The 18,240-nt window shown below is 38.6% G+C and overlaps 2 protein-coding genes across 3 annotated transcripts in view; one reads left to right on the forward strand and one right to left on the reverse strand.

Moving 5' to 3' along the window:
• Nucleotides 1-1,141: 1,141 nt before the first annotated feature.
• Nucleotides 1,142-15,941, reverse strand: LOC139149267 (pecanex-like protein 4). Its single transcript, XM_070720910.1, has 9 exons — nucleotides 15,842-15,941; nucleotides 14,471-15,196; nucleotides 13,962-14,132; nucleotides 11,658-12,187; nucleotides 11,166-11,278; nucleotides 10,492-10,978; nucleotides 4,607-5,948; nucleotides 4,148-4,334; nucleotides 1,142-3,592 (listed from the first exon to the last, which is right to left on the reverse strand). Exons 2-9 carry the CDS (start codon nucleotides 15,160-15,162, stop codon nucleotides 3,341-3,343), a joined length of 3,774 nt encoding a protein of 1,257 aa, XP_070577011.1. The 5' UTR covers nucleotides 15,163-15,196; nucleotides 15,842-15,941; the 3' UTR covers nucleotides 1,142-3,340.
• A 258-nt stretch (nucleotides 15,942-16,199) lies between these two features.
• Nucleotides 16,200-18,240, forward strand: part of LOC139149278 (endoplasmic reticulum membrane-associated RNA degradation protein-like) — a 67,570-nt gene continuing 65,529 nt past the window's right edge. The window contains exons 1-2 of one of the 2 annotated variants that reach the window (XM_070720930.1): nucleotides 16,200-16,696; nucleotides 17,508-17,656. In XM_070720930.1, coding sequence (XP_070577031.1) covers nucleotides 16,504-16,696; nucleotides 17,508-17,656 — 342 coding nt within the window. In that variant the 5' untranslated portion in view covers nucleotides 16,200-16,503. The remainder of the gene's footprint in view (nucleotides 16,697-17,507; nucleotides 17,657-18,240) is intronic. The other variant, XR_011556094.1, reaches the window with a different exon arrangement.

Consider the following 18,240-nt stretch of genomic DNA (forward strand, 5'->3'; position numbering starts at 1 on the left):
CTAAAAAGGACTTTGCTTTGTTGCTTCTCCCTATATTTTGCACTTTAAAGGAGCAGGTTTCTTGTCTCTGAACCAACTGATAATTAAAACAACACATCTTTCATTTTCAAAGGAGAACAAGGAATATAAAGTCAATGTAAATACACACTAATGCAAGAACCAGGAATGGAAAACAGTGGGGACTACTTTTCATCGGCAAGACAACCATGTCTGCAGGTGAAAAGAAGTACTGTACTTTATCAGTTAAAAGTCTTTATGCCATCTACAGAACATTTGAGCCGTAGGGATGACAGGTGCACCATTAGGCATTAACTTGTGTAAATTGAGGCGTAATTTAAGTCTATGTACAATACTATGCCTATCTGACAATGATACAAACAGCAATATATAATTGGTTTATTTACCCGATTTGAAAAGTCAGTTACATAACACATGAAATCGAGAGGGAGAAAATAACAAAGTAGAGGGTAAATGGGGAGTCGGGGAATAGCTTACAGCTAATCTAGCCCAAACCCCATCATGGTAGCTTGTCTGAAAAAACAAAGTTAGCAAAGAGGGCTCGTGATAACAATAATAAGTAGTTCTTTAAATAAAAAAAAAAACAAAACAAGAAAAGTGCTGAAATAATTACAATATCGAAGAAAATGTGGCCTTGAATATGAAAAGCTCTACAGGCATGTTCACATAAAGACAGCTCATTTCCATTCAAGGTCTATCAATGGTGAGATCAATACATAATAAGGCACAATCATGGAAAAGCCAATCAATGTTAGGTCAAAACCATGGCAAGGCCAACCTGAGGGGTCATTTCATGGTAAGACTGATTAACAGTTATAGCTAAGCCAAGCCAAGGCCACAAGCCATACCAAGAGTATGGTGAAGTGGTGACAGACCAAATCAATAATAATAAGTTTATAGCAGCTCTTTAAAGTTTGTGGTGCTCGGGAAAATAATGCCTCTTGTCAAACATGTACTCATTGTTATACTGCAGCCGAGACTTTGAGACTTACACACTGACACACATCCTCATGCCTGTACTGCTTGACTAATGCATTATCTCATTACTCTTGAACATCCTGGACACTAGTCTTTGAGTGTCTATGGACAAATAAAAAAACAAACAAACAAATACAGCCAAGGGTGACATAAACAATGAATTTTATTTGTTGAGTGTAAATGTAGTGACATCAGAGGAAAGGATCAAAATATAGTTCATCTTTGCTTTCATTTTAAACTATCTGTGGACGGACAAAGTTGCAGTGAAATGTGTAAAAATATTTACATTCTTGGCATGTGCTAGAAGTCAAGACACTGGACACTGTACATGTAAAAGTGAACACAACACAATAAAGACACTCTCTACTGTATTTTATCAGAGAGGCCAAAGTTGAAGGACCAAAATGTCATGGTACAGGTGTTTCTTCTGTAAGTTCAGTGACATGTATCAAACAAACACAAAAGTCTCTCATAATGTACGATGACACATTTCAAACAAAAAGGTCTCTTAAATTGCACAATGACACATATCAAACAAAAAGTCCCTTACTTAAGTACAATGACGCATATCAAACAAAACCTTTCTGTATCAAGGAGTAAGTACGCCATTAAATTCACCAATGAATAAGCTAGTGAGCATTTTCAATGTAATGCAACATCCAGAAATTGCTGGACCATTTACTCTGCATATTCGAAAGGCGTATGTAAAAAAACTTTGTTCTGTCAAATTTTCAACTGATGACCAGTTTTTCATTTCAGGATCAGTAGTAGCATGTTATTAACAAACAAACATCAGGATGTAAGCATGTTTTCAGATGAAGCAGATACAGCAGACCTTTTACTGTTTGAATTCCACAACTTGTTAGGTACATTAGTGGTGGAAGTTTGACAAGAGTCTGCACATATCCATAAATTTTACAAGACAGACACCATCATCGATGAGTGAATATTCTCAACCCTGTTCATGCAAATCAGTTTCAAAGCATTGAGGATCAACTTGTCAACACAGCCCTTATGTGCTTACTGTCCGATGTTGTTGTTGAAAACTGTATTGAGTCTGAACTACAATACATCTGTACACAATAACATGGCATATTTTACGCAGTGTTTTGTGTTTGCAAGGCTAATATTTTGTATTCCCAAATGCATTAGGGAGAAGAATACGGAAACAAAGTTGCTTTCATGATAATAAATGAAGGAAACATCAAAAGTACAGATACTGTCCCTTTGAGAAAGGTGTGGATGGATAAATAGGTGATGTAATAGAACAAAAGAATACAGATAACCACCACAGCTGTCTTTCTACAGAGCATCATCTAAATACATTTTTTGTAAATATTCACAAATTTATAGTAAGCAAACAAAATCATCAGTAATGTCCTTGCAACGCTTCGATTGAAAGTAGATCTGCATAAAACTTTACGTATTACATACATCAAAAAGTTGAATTCCGTAGCATCATTGATGCTTTGTCAGAGTATTCAAAGAAAATCCTCATAAAAGTCAATATATGTGTGTGTATCTTGAAAGTTGGGGAAAAATTCCTGCATATCTTCTGTTACCGTATGTAACAGGATTCACTGGCAGAGAATGCTGAAAAGCTACTGAAGTATCATTTGTATGAACACTGGCCAGACACACAATATTTTAAGTGGATAGTCAGAACAGTTGATAGTGCAAGAGGTAGACTAGGATATCTGTCATTTACAAACATATACAAAAAAGTTTCAAAAGATATTTACAAATATTACACAACATGGTTAGTAAAACTAACTATGGGAATTGTTTTGTACTCATTACAAATAAATAGGTCATCTTAGTCAAGTATCTGAAATAAAATTCTGACAAAAAAACTTTGTGAAATATTGATTCCAGTTTATAATACACATACATTATGAGGCACTCTCAGTATAATTAATTTATAAAGTTTTTGAGCACATCATCTGAATTTTTATATTTTGATATACATGTACAGATTCACATATTCTGTAAAATTCCTAAATCAATTGTCATTCTGAATTTCACTTTTCATTTTCATCAGGGATTTAGATTTTGCATCAAAAATACTCCCTATACAGTCATGAACAGTTTACAAATCACTTGAACATCCCTGCAGTACTCTCTATACCATTCCGTCCTACTTTGGCACATCCCATAGAACTCCTCTTAATTTTTTTTCCAATCTTTCGGCTACTAAAACTTTATTGCAACGGAAGAATCTTTTTATTGACAAAATGCTCACAGAAACCCCCCCACCCCCAACATCATAAAGATGCCATGTGTCATGTATGCATCAAAAATTATCTCCAGTTTCTTCACCGAGCGAAGAAGATGAAGACAGGATCTACAAAGTTGGTATTGAGATCGGAGGAGACGAGTAAATAGGGTATCCTAGTGGAGGATCTGCTGATTGCACTGTTAGATTTCTCAGCAACACTGGGTGAGCTTGAATGCTGTATCTCTCTTCATCATCATTTGTGAAGTAGAAAAGTTCCTGTGCTAGGGAGGCCCAATACCCACGCACCACTTCACCATTCAGTCGACCAATGTATGCCATAACCTGCTGCTTTGATAAGACGCGACCATTGTATACACCCTAGTGTTCAGGGAAGAAATCAATATTTTTGTATATTCATTTATCACATCAAATTAGGGATGATAAGTTAGATTTGACAAGCATTATACTAAAAGAGTGTGTGTCTATAAAGCTTTATTGTGTTTTTATTTTTACATCTTCACATTTCATGTTTTAGTTTCCAATTATTTAAAAAGTCATTGACTACAATGAAAGCTTGACAATGGCGTCAAGAGAGAAAAGTGTGATTAATATTGTGCCCTCTATGAAAGAAAGATATCTTAATCCCTTTTCCAACCAGATTTTGGTACCTCTCAACTTTTTATAATATAACATATAATACCTATAATGGAGTGAAAATGTTTAGTCAATGCAATGCTTTGGGAAATTCAGTGTGCCCCCTTCTCACATTTGGCTAGTAAATTCAATACTTGCGCAAATTTTGTTTCTTTGTTGCTTGTATATATCAGTATGTTTCTTATAAAGATTATTTTATTGCATCAAGGAGAACTCATGAGCATCAGTGACAAGTCATATCTGTTAGGAAGGTACACTGTGAACAGTACAAACACTTACATCAACAGCATCGTATACCAATGAGAAGAGACTGGTTTTGCCCTGCAGGACAGCTGTAGACCATGCTTCATCCTTTTCACAACCAATGTACCAATCATTCTCATATTCCTGTAAGTACTCTGCCAATTCTTCATGACTTTCTATTTCTCCTAAAACTGCTTGGTCATAGGCTAACTTGAAGCCATATCTGTGGACAGGAATACAAGTGAATTGTGGTAAGTAAAATGATTTTGGAAGTTATCAGGGGGTTAACTTTTGCCAGGTAGCTACTATGGGGCACTTTTATAGTTTTTGCACAATCAAGGTATTACAAAGACAAGCATTCAACTGTGATAGCATCATACCTTGACGGTTTCATAGCTGCAGTGTAACTTTATGAGTGCAATGACTGTAGTGCAATGCCAAGAAGGCGGCACACCTTCATAAACACATTTGTGCAAAGAAAGAAATGTCCCAAACCTGTAAGCTTTCAGCACAAGTTGTAGGAGTTCCTCATCTTCATTGAGCCATTCCAGGCTTGGTGACCATGGTACATCACCTGTGTACACTTTATACACATGACTCGCTCCCATTGAAACAGCATCTGTCCCACCGACTCCTAGGACATTGACTACTGCATAGCATGCAACAACCAGCTGTGTGTAAATATCTGCGAGGACGCTATCACCAGTCACTTCCCCTACGATCTCATCTGAGTTCTTATCACTGGCTGTAAGATCTAACAGGGACAGTACATGTTTGTACCAGTCTGTTGGAAACTCCTTCAGTAGAGAAGTAATCTTGCTCTTTTCGATTGGAATCTCCCTCCATTTCAATGGTAGACTGAGTTTGGATGAATATGGGGAATTGAACTGCATTGACCCTGCTAATCTGATGCCCCCTGTCATCATTGAGTTCATTGCAGGCAATCCAAAACTCGCTGCATGGTCCTGTTTTCCTTTCCTCGCATCAACAACGGGCATGCCAATTCCGGTTGCATCCATGACTGGCATGCCGTAATCCAGTTCCTTGAATAAATCCTCCATGTCATCGTCTTCCATGTCCAGCAATCCAGGTAATTCTGCTTCTTTTCGAGTTGTTTGTTTGGTCGGAGTTAAAGCTTTCTGGGTGTTCTTTGTGGTGAAACCACTCACCAGGTTCATTTTCTTGTCCTTCTTGGTGTCAATTGGCTCTAAAGCTAAGGAGTCGTTATCATCACCCCAGCTATCCAGACTGTTTATTGATGATTTCCAGGACTTGATAGATCTGGCTTGAGATTGTGGACGGATGTCGTCGACACTGTCTGGTTTCCCACTATCCTGACCGCTACTCTGCCAAGTGTCATTAAAGCTGACAGCATGAACCATGGCGTCTTCATTCTTCTTCCCAACTTCCTTGATACTCTTAGCTGCAGAGCCTTTCCTTTTCTTGTTGGTTGTCTTAGCGTTATGATGTAACAAGACCCAGACCAAGCTCTGCAGGAAACATTTCCCGACGTTTCTCAGTGTGTCTGGTGAGTCTATGATGCCAGTCAGCACGTTTCTTGCGTCAGAGTATGTGTACACTGGGACAGCCTCCAATGCTGTCAGGGTATGTAGAGGATATTTATTGACATTGCAGCATGAACTGCCTTCTTCAAGTTCAAATGCCGTCTCAAAAATTTCATCCACCCTGCCAGCTTCGATAGTGTGGCATGACGTCTCTTGCATCTCAAGACCTTTCATGGAGAAAGTACAGTATCCATAACCTTTTTCTAACACTTGTAACCACACCATGCGGTCTTGAAACCGACAAAGATAGTGATCTCCTGGATGTATATTGCCTACAAAATCACACAGAAAAAAGATAAAATTAATTCATATGATGATAAATGTAACATACATGTATTTTAATGCAGGATTTGACAATATCCTACACTGAAATTGCAGGTTTTGTCAATAGTATGTCTTGAAGTAATGTCAACAGAGAATGAACCACTGTGACAATACTTTTCAACATTTGCATATCAACAGAGACCATTTATGCCGTTCATACACAGGCCATTGAAACGCCTCTGAAACGGTTCTGGGCCAATACTGACACAGAAAGTTATGTGTGGACACTCCGAAGTGGTTCTGAAGCGTTTCAGATTTGAGACGGTTAGTCGGCCCGACCAGAGCCGTTGTAGGGATTAACTCTATCCGCAAATCGCTGTGTGAACAGACTGAGCCACTTCAGAAGCGTTTCAAACGCCCTCACGCGACAGGTATTTGTAACATAAAAACAAACAACAACCAATATACAATATTCACTTTCGCCATGGCTGCCGAACACAGTACTACATCTCGCGGTATACTGGTCCGACGAAGAGATAAGCTTGCTACCAAAAACCCTATCAATTCGACCAGAAAAAAATCATTACGATTTGAAAAACGTCGAATTAATAGGAAATTAAAACTGCCAAATAATTTAGTGGTCGAATTTAATTTGGAACGAGGAGGATGAAATTTAAGCGAGACATGTTTGCCATGTTGAGACTGCTTCAAAGCATGGACTGTGAAATTTTATGAGGTCGACAAATTTCGTAACAAAAAACCTCAAACGCACGTTGGTGTCACATCAAAATCAAAGTGGCCGCGATTACAGACGGAACAATCTGTGACACTGCCACCGGCCGCTCGAAGGACGACACATAAGTTGACATCGTGTGCCAGCCCTTGGAAATATATTGTAACTCCTTGACAGGCAGATGAGATAGTCTTATAGCGTTTGATGCATTGAAAGTTTGTAAAAATAATAAAAAATGACATCACCGATCATAAGAAACGTGGTGTTGAAGATAATAGTTTTTAAAAGAAGACTGTGACGACCATATTTCTGTAAGTATTATCTAACTTTAGAAAACCAACATCTGAAGATTTACTTCAACCAACACTTTTGGATTTGTTCCACTCTTTATTATAAGATTAGTCGAATTTCTGGAAAGTAGGTGTACATTTTCGATGTCTGTGTATAGTCTACACTGAAGTCATATCCGAAAGAGTATAATCAGTTCGCGACAGCGTAGTCCTCTCTCTCCCTCTTTCTCTCCAATGTTTTATATTGTCGACATTTATATATCAGTCTGAAGTTTCAGGTCACTGCTCATTACAAGTAGTTGACGTCAATTTTTCCGTATCGGGCATGGTCTCTATCGTCACTCTAATCGTTAGTGTTTTCCTGTTATATTCCATATCAAACTCAAAACACAACGTGAACAACGCTGATAATATATTGCATCTTTCGTATCGAAAACCGGTAAAGTTCGTAACTGGTGACATGTCATGGCCTGGAGAAAGTTCATCACCATCGATCGAATGTCCGTAGCGCTTTTGCTTCCAAATAGACATATTGAAATGCACAGGGAACTTCGTGGTATGGCAATTATATGAATTTTACCGTGAAGAAAGTCGGTGACTTTAAACTGGCCGTACAACCAACAATAAACATGGCGGAGCAATGATACCGATTTCAGAGACTTCGATTTTTTTTTCATTGCGACTTCGACCGCCGGTGAGAGCGAGTCGTCTATTTTTTTCCCACTGGCTATTTGGCTTTGAATTTTCAATTGCCATCATGTGCTAAGTTAAAGCTAAAAACAAGACAGGCGTTCTCTGTAAATCAATATAAGCCTTTTGAATATGAAAAAATCGGACATCTGAACCTCAACACGCAGCTTGAAAGTTGTTCTCCGAATCAGGACAGGGACATCGGCCCGGGACATCGGTGAGGCCGGATTTCACGTAGTAGCTATGGAAACCGACGGCTCTTTCGTTGTAAGAAACCATGCGATGTACGCTCCCTTGGGCCGTGGAATTTCACCGTATCGCCTCTACAGACTACACCGTCTATTACCTAACCATGCTATTAAACAATCACACGATAGTTCAGTAACATATATCTTCATTAATCTACCGATCATCCACCGTCGAACACTTCGGAAACAATGGTCGCGGTCACGGATTCAAGGACGTTCACAAGAAGAAATTATCAATAAGTGGCGCGCAGAATTATTTTTACTGGTTTTGAGAACTTCTAAAATAACTTGTAATCTGTATATCTTCACACATCGAACCGATATTGTATACCTATCACCGTCGAAGTTTATGTCTTTCACTGTAGAGTTCTTTTATCCAAAACACAAATTCAGAAGAGTCCCACAGAGCAGTCAAATGAAAGGATAATTGCTTCAAGCGAATGAAATTGCACGAAAGAATGAAAATCAACAGCACACCATGGACGTGATTTAAAACAATAGCGCTTGTGAATAGGACTATTCTATTTGAGTAAAAAGTGCCGTTTTTCTCGCAATTTTAGCAACTGTAACGACCCTTTATTCTTTAATACCTTTCCATAATTGAATTAAACTAGGTTTAGGGCTTATACACACAGTGTACACTGATGTACAGAACTTTAAAAAGTATTCTGCTGGTAACGAACAGGGGTTTACACTCTAATGGGCGCAGTAAAACAATGGTCACGTCCATAGGTTCAAGGATGTTCACAGGGAGACACGATGGCAAATAGTGCAGTGTCGTAAATTGCTTAGACTAGTTTTAAGAACGCTACAATATCTGGTCATCGGTGTACCGCTACCTGTGAATCGAAACGACAAGTGTAGACCTATAGCTTCGAAATTTTATGGGAGAGACACCACGACTGAGACCGACAGTAGCATAACAAACTATTCCCAATTGTGCGTCCGTGTTTAATACAGACATCTCTGTAGGTGATTCTGGTTTCTCTTGAATCAAAAGTCCGACATTGACAAAATTGACATAAAATAAGTCCGAAAAGTTATGTTTTATTCAACTAACTGATTCATCTCCTTTGATATCCCCTATTAGCAACATGTAAACAGTCCGGAAAGACTGACATCGATGTCTCCCGGGCCCCCATTTCTTCACCGTTTTGCAAAACATCTCATCAGCCGGACGCATGGGCAATGTCTTTGTACGTTGGTCAAAACTAATGACAGTATAGGTCAGGATGTAACATCGGTCAAAGTAATATTGAATATGGAAGACGAAAATGCTTTCATTGATTGACAAAAATGAGAGGGAACGAGTCAGTAAATATCGAACCAATAAGGGGAGATCGAGACTGCCATCCCCCATGATTAATCAACTGGGAACAAAATATATATTTCGATCAACAGACTTACACAATGAGAGACAGCATTTTATTCAGCTTTAAAATAAGTCACCGCCTTTCATATAATAACACTCCGTTTGCGTTTCGATCTACTCTGCTCTGTCCCCAATCGGTATGGCCGTCCGGGTTTCGCCTGCCGTACTGACTGATACATGGTTATTTCTTCACACATTTTTTCATCGTTTGGCATAAAATACAGCATCTCTTTGGTGCACAAAGCAAATCAACGTTTAGAAGGAAAGTCACAGGAGGTTAGGATATTATATACCGTAGGTGAAATTAGAATGGAATGTTGAAGATGAAAAGACTTTTATCAGTCGACAAAAATTGCCATAAACCGAGAATTGAGATTATCTATGATTAATTAATTGGGAACAAAATATTCGATTGAGTCATTAAGTTTGTGTTTGATTCGTTTCAAAAATGTGTTCCTACATTCTTATCCGATTGTTTGTGTTAATAAAAATGTTTGTTTCGCCTCGGATATTTGTAGGGAAGTTTGGATTAGTGTGGACGGTAATGTTTTGTTTGTGTGAGGAAAGCTTATGGCGAGGCGAAACAAACATTTTTATTAACACAAACAATCGGATAAGAATGTAGGAACACATTTTAGAAACGAATAAAACACAAACTCGACACAAAAACATTTTGGATAGTTAGGTGGGGAGCCTCTTTCACATTCTTTACAGCCAGTACGACGTCGTCCATTTCAGCCATCTTGTTACAAACAATGCTTGGCCATACACACCTTTTGAACTCGAGAGGGCGCATTAAGACGTCTTAAACATCAAAACAATGGCTTAATTTTGTGTATGTGGACGCAAGCGGACTCAATCTATTAATCCCCTGTGTTTACAAATCACAAATAGTGTTGCAGAAGCGTTTCAATTTTTCCCTGTCTGAACATAGTAATTGTAACTCAACATTATAGATTGGACTTTCATTTGTACAATCTATCAATATGGAAATATGTGTAGACTCATTTATTCAGTGATCACCATGAACTGTATTGATATAGTTACAGAGTACCAGTAAAAACCCTGCTGAAAATGGCTCCTTGTTTGTTGAGAATACTATCCATTTCTTTGCACAGCATCATATGGTGACAAGACTCAATCATGTAAACTATAAATAAGTACGATTACAATTCAAATGCTATAATATATCCAAATGCATGTAAAATCTGGACGTACCGAGACTGCCATCTGCCAGTGATTTTCTGAGAGATGATGCTAGCTGTGGAGCAACTTGCTTGTAGTAAACAGAGTCTGCACAAGTATTGGCTGATGATCCCACTGGCTCCGGCCATGACCTCAGGGGACGTGGAAACCCGAGCAGAAATATTGGTAGAGTGAACAGTGGAAGTACTGGTGCTGCCAATGCAACAGCCAGACACACTATAGCCAGTATGATGGGAAATATGCATATTGATATTATAATCAATGCCAAAGATGTTGAACGTCGCTGTTTCTTCTCAGAGTACGACGTGATTAGCACAGCACAAACAAAGTACAGCTGGTCTATCAGTTGATAGAAGCGATCTCGACAGAGGCCAATCACTGTCAGTTGAAGTCCCAAACCCAGACTGGTCCACCATGAACTGCTACTGCCCTCTGTGGCAATATTGATGATGTGCGCGATGGAAATCTCCAACAATGAATGAGTGGTGTCCTGCCAAATCTGCAGAAAGATGAGAAAACAATAATGCAGCAGCTCATATGGATAAAAGCCTATATTCTAAAGAATTGGTTCATAATTGAAATTTTACTAATAAACTATTCATTGTTGTGTAACTATAGATATGCTTATGACAATTGTAATGTCCTATATCCTTCCATGGACTATCCTATTATCATTTGATACTCACCCATCGCAAAGCTCGAACACTTCCCAGTGAGATCTTCCAAGCATCTGAAGGTAACGTCATACTGGATGGTGCAAGGTATAGACTCAGATACACCAACATGACCGCTGGGGAAACTAACGAAGGAAAACAAAAAAGTCCTGTAGAGATATATATCTGGAGACTAATCCTTACAACATACAATACACAGAACATATGCATAATCAAAATTTTTTGCATCTCTTTATCTCATTACATTTCAAATGCAAATGAAAATATGTCATCATAGGAACATTAATTGATATGCTTGACCTTTAGCATGCTTTTAACGTTAATTAATTTTTTAATTAAAAAGAAGTTAGTTTGCCAAATTATCATCTCTATACAATATGCTACCTGCTGCTCTGCCTTTTGTAATTGACCTCACCGTGACCTATGAATGAGCTTCTTCAGTCCAGCACAACGTGAATTTCATTATGCACATTTCACAGTTGTAACTTTATTTATAACACATACCTATATCAAGGAACAGCCTTCTGATGTAACCAACTTTGTGCAGTTTCCTCTTTCTATTTAGATATGGTCTCGAAGCATGCGTACTTGTTGGATACAGTCGATTTCTCAGCAATCCGAAGATTACAAACACGGTCTGAGAGTCAGTCAATAGTTTTACAATCACCAGCAATCCAATAATAGTGTATCCAAAGACATCATACAAAGTTGATGATGTTTCCGCTGAGTAGTGATGACACAGTCCTGACACAACTCCAATGAAGACAAGAGCCACCATGTACACCAGGAACTCTTTCCATCCCCAGATCCATCCAAAACCACTCTCTGGTGTTTCAGTTTTTCCAGCATCTCCTCCACCTTTCTTCTTTTGACATTTCGTAGTCAGTTGCTGTGTGAGTTTCACCAGATCAAGGCTCAGGACAAACCCGATGCAGGCAGCTGTGATGATGGCCGCAAGAGATGACTCAGCAAAATGAGCAATGAGAAAGACAATCACAAATGCTACTGAAGACACTAGGAATATGCATAACAGCCTGAAAAATATAATATAAATCAATGGATGAATATAATTAGCTAGAATTAACAATGATATATTTTGTTTTTACGAAAACTTAAGTGAATTTGTCTGTTAATAGACCAATGACAATGAAATTATAATATTATTCATACTTCAATTTGCATTTCATTCAGTGACAAAAAGTTGTACAAAAAATGTCATAATAATGTACTGGCATCTAGAATGATATGATATTTTTCTGAAACTTTGATAACTGTTTCATTGTGACCTGCATAAAGTCCTAATATTGATGTACAGAGGCAGTGTTCGCGGTGACTTTTTTCTCCTCGCGTACGGCATACGCATTAGTCTGCTAAAATTGCGTAATGGCTGGATTTGAGTGCGTAATTTCACTTCCGCACTCGATTGATGAAAAAAACTGACTGCAAAATACAATATGCCGTTGAATAAACCTACACTACATATTCGGATTGTACGATGTAACATTAGTTTAATGAAAACAGTTTAACGAACAACTTGAACAATGTTGAAACATAACAGCGAAGGGTATACATGCGACCATCAAAACACATCGGGCAACCCAAAAGTTAGAGTTATGGCAGCTTATCCAGACGGTTTGTGGACGTTTCGGCACCAAGATGTTTCGGCCCAAGACGTTTCGGCCTTCCAATGTCAGGCACCAAGTCGTTTCGGCACCGCAACCCAAGACGTTTCGGCACCGCTGAAGGCTACCTGTGGGAACTAGTGCTGGAGCGTAATGTTACAAATCAAAGTACTAAAAAGTATAGTGTCAACTAACATTCACGTACATGCTTTAATCTTTGTGAGAACATGGGAAGAGACCGTAAGAAAAAACTTCATATCATTTTCAAATCTGTGACACAAGTTTATCGATATCAATAGCCGCCGAGACGGCAAAAGTTTGAAAGCGATGACGAAACAGCACGGCAAAATTCACACAAAATGCACATAAAGTACTGGTCAGAACGCAAAGGTCACGCTTACGAATATGACGGATCAGTCAATTACTAAATAGTTTGAAAAAAATCGAAATACAGATGCCGAAACGTCTTGGGTTGCGGTGCCGAAGTGACTTGGGGCCGGAAATTGAGAGGCCGAAACGGCTTGGGCCGAAACGACTTGGTGCCTGAACGACCAGTTACCATCCATAAACTTTGCAGTGTTCAAAATTTATCGGGATTCCGACGAGCTCTACCGATGAATCGTTTTTTTCACGGACTCGTAGAGCAAAGTTGAAAGAAAACAGATTTGTCTGCTTCGACGCCATGCTGCATGTGTGCTTGATCAAAATTTGGGAACAGCGAGACGCGATGATCGTGCACGGTTGGCATTTATTTGTCACAACATTTCTGTCAATCACTAACTTTCAGAAACTATCGCTCGCCTGAAAATTAGCAACGTAATTCATAGGCACAGCTGACATGATAACGTGCCTAACGTGATAACGTGTGGACTACGATGCCGATTTTTCAGACAACGCCCAGAGAATCCGAAACTTTCCACACAAAATGAGTGATTGACAGAAATGTGTTGCAACAAATTTCGTCTGATTGTCGCCTAAGCTCAGTCGTGGGGAGTGCTTTCGGTGTTATCCTTTGCGTATAGAAAACGCATAACGAAGAAAAACATGCGTAGAGAGTCAATTTCAATGCGTAAATACGCACGATTTTTGCGTAAACGCGAACTCTGAGATGTAAAGAGGCAAAAAGTCAGTCACAAGGAGAGCCATGACTCCTAGAGCCATTTCCTATCAGTGTCATTCTGCCTACCTGACATCACCAGCCATGTGAGAGCCACCCAGCAGAAACACAAGGATTTGATCTCCAAGCCACGGCAGCAATGCATCCAGTGGAGGAAGGAATCCAAGAATCCAGAAAACAGGCAGGAATGGAAATATGATGTGTAAAACCTGATCCACTGTCACAAAACTTGAGTAAGACCTGTTGATATGGTGATAGAAATATTATGGAAATTGTAAATTTGATTTGCAGGATGAAAAGATACGAAACTATCATTTAAAATAGAGCTCAGAAGGTAGCATTGCTGGTACGCCAAGAGTTTGTAAATATATGGAGGACAAGCATTTGAATGCATCACTGAAAAGTTAAGTAGACAAAGAGTTAAGTAGATGTTAAGGATCATAAAATTTTATCGGGGCAATTAATTTTATTATCATCAGTAATGTCTATTGGCATTAAAAGTACATTTCAAACATGTTAATTGAAATGATTAACAGTGAGTCATTCTAGTAACTGAAAAATGTAATCAAATAACTTGCCTTGCAACGAGAAAAAATGCTTCAAATACGAACACATAGAATGGTCTCATGAGAGGTGTGATCTCATACGTATCAGTACTGTGAAATACAGCTGGTTCTGGTGGTGGTCCCACTGTCAGTGAGTACTGTGCTATACACAGTGTCAGCCATCCAAATATGAATAGGATCACTGTTGCCGCTGTATTGTTACTATACAACCCATTCAGAGTCGCCGGCAGTAGGTACCACATACCAACTCCACATAGCGGCCCAGACAGAAGAGCGTGAATGAAAATGTTTATTTTGAATTTCTTTCCTGGAATGATAAACTCAATTGTCTCCACTCCAAAGCAACTTTCAAATTCTATCTCGTCATCTTCAGCCAGCACATTCTGTGGGTTGACTCTGGAAACAGTTGATTTCTTGCTTCGCACTACTAGACTGACAATCTGTACAGTGAGGACATACACAAATACACAGCCTCCACAGATGCAGACTCCAACATAATCCTCAACCACATTGTACGCTACCAACGACGTAAATATACCACCAATAAGCCATGGTATAAGGAAGAGTATGATTTGATTTATGTAAACGTAGGCCGGTGCATCATAACCGATTTTGACTTTTGGTCCACCTAGCACTGTCTGTGGGAAACGCTTCCAGAAAAACTCTTGCTTGTAGTCATTTAACAAGGGTACTCCGTTCCCCATGACTGGAGGCGATGGTGGCTCTCAAACAACGTATCTGTGAAAGGAAAAGAAAAATTAGGATTTTGAATGTTACAATCATATACTTTATGATATAACGATATAGTTAAAACTATAGATCTTTACATGTAACAAATTTTGCCACACTTGTGATGAGTGCGAAAACATTTCTGATCGCTGTCAATGTGCAGATTGTCAACTGATTGTACTATAGCTACAGTACAGTAGCTCAAGGTTTTGCCTGGGTATTTGGGTTGGACGGCAAAACCAGAAAACCAAAAATTACCCAGGCAAAACCTCGAGCTACACTGTACTGCAGTTAATTGTACTGTGGACAGTGAAGAGATGTTCGAGCATATCAAACTGATAAACACGATTGCAAATACAATCATTAATTAAAATCGACATAGGAATATGTTGTATCTTTTGATAATGTAAAACTTGTTCTAAAATTTCATTGTTCTAACCACTCTTTCATCATTACCACACACTTTGCTATGGTATCCATGGTAAATGTACACAACTTGTGAGGTATGTGTACGTACCTAAATAAAACGCAGAGTCGAGCAACCACTTAGGTGCAGCGTTTTGGGTACATATATCAGTAGTTAAACCCCGAAGGAAATTAAATAAACTGAAATTATTAGTAACCAGAAATATTCATGATGTTTACTTTACTTACCAAGGAAAATCTGTCAGACAAACTATAGTATTACGGAACGCAGAGCTGCACTCCGGTATCTGACGTATCCTCCATTTTGAAGTATGCAAAATGGCGATCGGGTCATGAAAGTTCGATCTACCCATTTCAAGTAGCAGGGGTGCTTTTCGTGTTCTGGACAAATTGAGGTCCGATAAAAGGCGATATGGTTTCAGAATAGACAACATGAACGTTGTATTTAAACATAGACCCTCGATAATTTTGATATGTTTTACATCGCATATTCAAGTCGCAATTTAAGAAAATACTCATGTACCCTCCTAATATGAAATGGTTTACTCCAAGATGCCCACAATGCAACAAAACTGTAGGCAAGTTGAAGCGGAAGTTTTGATTTCATAGCAGTTGTAGTCAGCTGTGCTGATATCAACGTTCTTCACATTACAAGTTCGAAAGGGGATATGGTTTCAGAATCTACAACATTACTCGCGAAAAGAACCGCGTTTGAAGTAGGAAACGATGAATTGCCGTACAACTACAACACTTGTGCTAATATAACTCAAGCCTCTTAATGCATGAAGGTTGAGCTCGCGCGTTGTCCACTGCACTGCGTCGTGATCTCAAAGATACTAACTCTACCATCACTGCGTCGTGATCTCGAAGACTGTCCCATTTCATAAAACATGTCACATGGAAACAAGTTACTGAACCCTTCAACTTGTCTCTCTCCGACTGTCCAAAATCTCATTTGTGAGACATGGAAAATTTCATGCAACAAACTGCAGACGACATTCTCTGCAAATGGCACAAAATATGTAAATGAAGATGGTTCTTTGGATTGGGTCAATTTGAGGGAAGTGACATTCAAAGATTTTGGTAAGGAACAGTTTATTTGTTAATTCAAACCATGTAGGTAAAAGAGGGTCACTCTGGTTTGTCCATATGCTAAGACACGTCCAGCATGCCCACTGACCATGTGTTTCAAGTGCAACCAACAATTACAATTAAAGTTAAATATAAGGAGAGAACTATATACTTTCCACAGAGTGTGCTTTGTAAAGTGTGTTTATGTCCCATTGCAGGTCATTAAAGTGAAAAAGTACATGTACATCAATGATACAAACATTCGTATGAAAAACGTATCAATGAATTACCCTTGCTTTACATACAAGTGAATCATTAAGTTTCTTAAGTTAGGACACTAGACAAACTTTAAACACCGTCCCTCCACCCATAGGACAATAATATGACATCAAGCAAGATATTAAATCTGTTGTCATGTATCTTCATGTTATATCAATGTTTGATATTTGGTGAGTTTTTAGAACAAGTTCAATCACAGAGATTTTGCTGTGGACCGTGAATTCTGCACACATACTTGGTCATCTAGAATTTACACACTACATTTACCTAAATGTTTCACCACAGACCCTCTGGTTTCACATACCTTTAGGACAATGTACGGTATCCAATTCATCCCAAAATTACTACCTATTATTTTACAGTTCTGAATTCAATTTTACAACTCAGCATTCTATTCTGAAGTCAATTTTACAACTCGACATTCTATTCTGAATTTTAATTTTACAACTCAATTTCAGTATGTAGACTTTACAAGGCACCAAAAGTGGACAAAGATTACCTAACTACAAGACTCTAATTTCTCTTCCATGATGTCATCTTACAGACATTTCTTCAACTCCTGAAGACTTCCATCTCTGTGTCACTCGACTGGTACCAGTATCACTTCAATGTCATGATTTCATATCTGACATCACGGCAGAGACATTCACTGAACTTTTCAGGAATAAGTTGATGTTGACTGGTCAGTGGCAGGTAAATCCTGCAGTCAGTGTGTTTTCTCCAGCCTTCTCTCACAAGGGGGAATGTTCCCCTGTGCCTGAAAAGTACAGGAAAATTTGGTTCTGATCAAGGGGACAATAATAATGATGCAAATTTAAGTTACAGAATTGAAGTTATGCAAATCAGGTTTTCAAACAAACGTCCAATATCAAATAAAAAATGTCCACTGTTTGTTATTCTTATCTGTGTAGGAAATGTTGAATGTATTACAAGCTTATACACAAATTAAAAACACTTCATTCATATAAGTTCATGTGCAGTTTTGTAATCTGGAGGCAATCTCTGTGATGTTACATCATGGGTACTGATTATGGCGTTGGATGCCACTATCAACAGTATGTGCTCAGCCCCTTTTTCTTTTGGTGGCATGGCACCGCGTTTGTGATTATTTTAAGGGGGATTTTGATTTGATAAGGGGATCCGCACAAGTACATGTTCTGGATAAAACACTGCTCATCTTATTTTTCCATGCTTATAGTTCTAAGCATGGAGATTCTAGCTTCCTTTTATCAAATACCTCCTTAAAGGATTAGTTTATCTCTGATATTTTTTTCCAT

The sequence above is a fragment of the Ptychodera flava genome, chromosome 14 (assembly GCF_041260155.1).
Source record: "Ptychodera flava strain L36383 chromosome 14, AS_Pfla_20210202, whole genome shotgun sequence".
NCBI lineage: Eukaryota > Metazoa > Hemichordata > Enteropneusta > Ptychoderidae > Ptychodera > Ptychodera flava.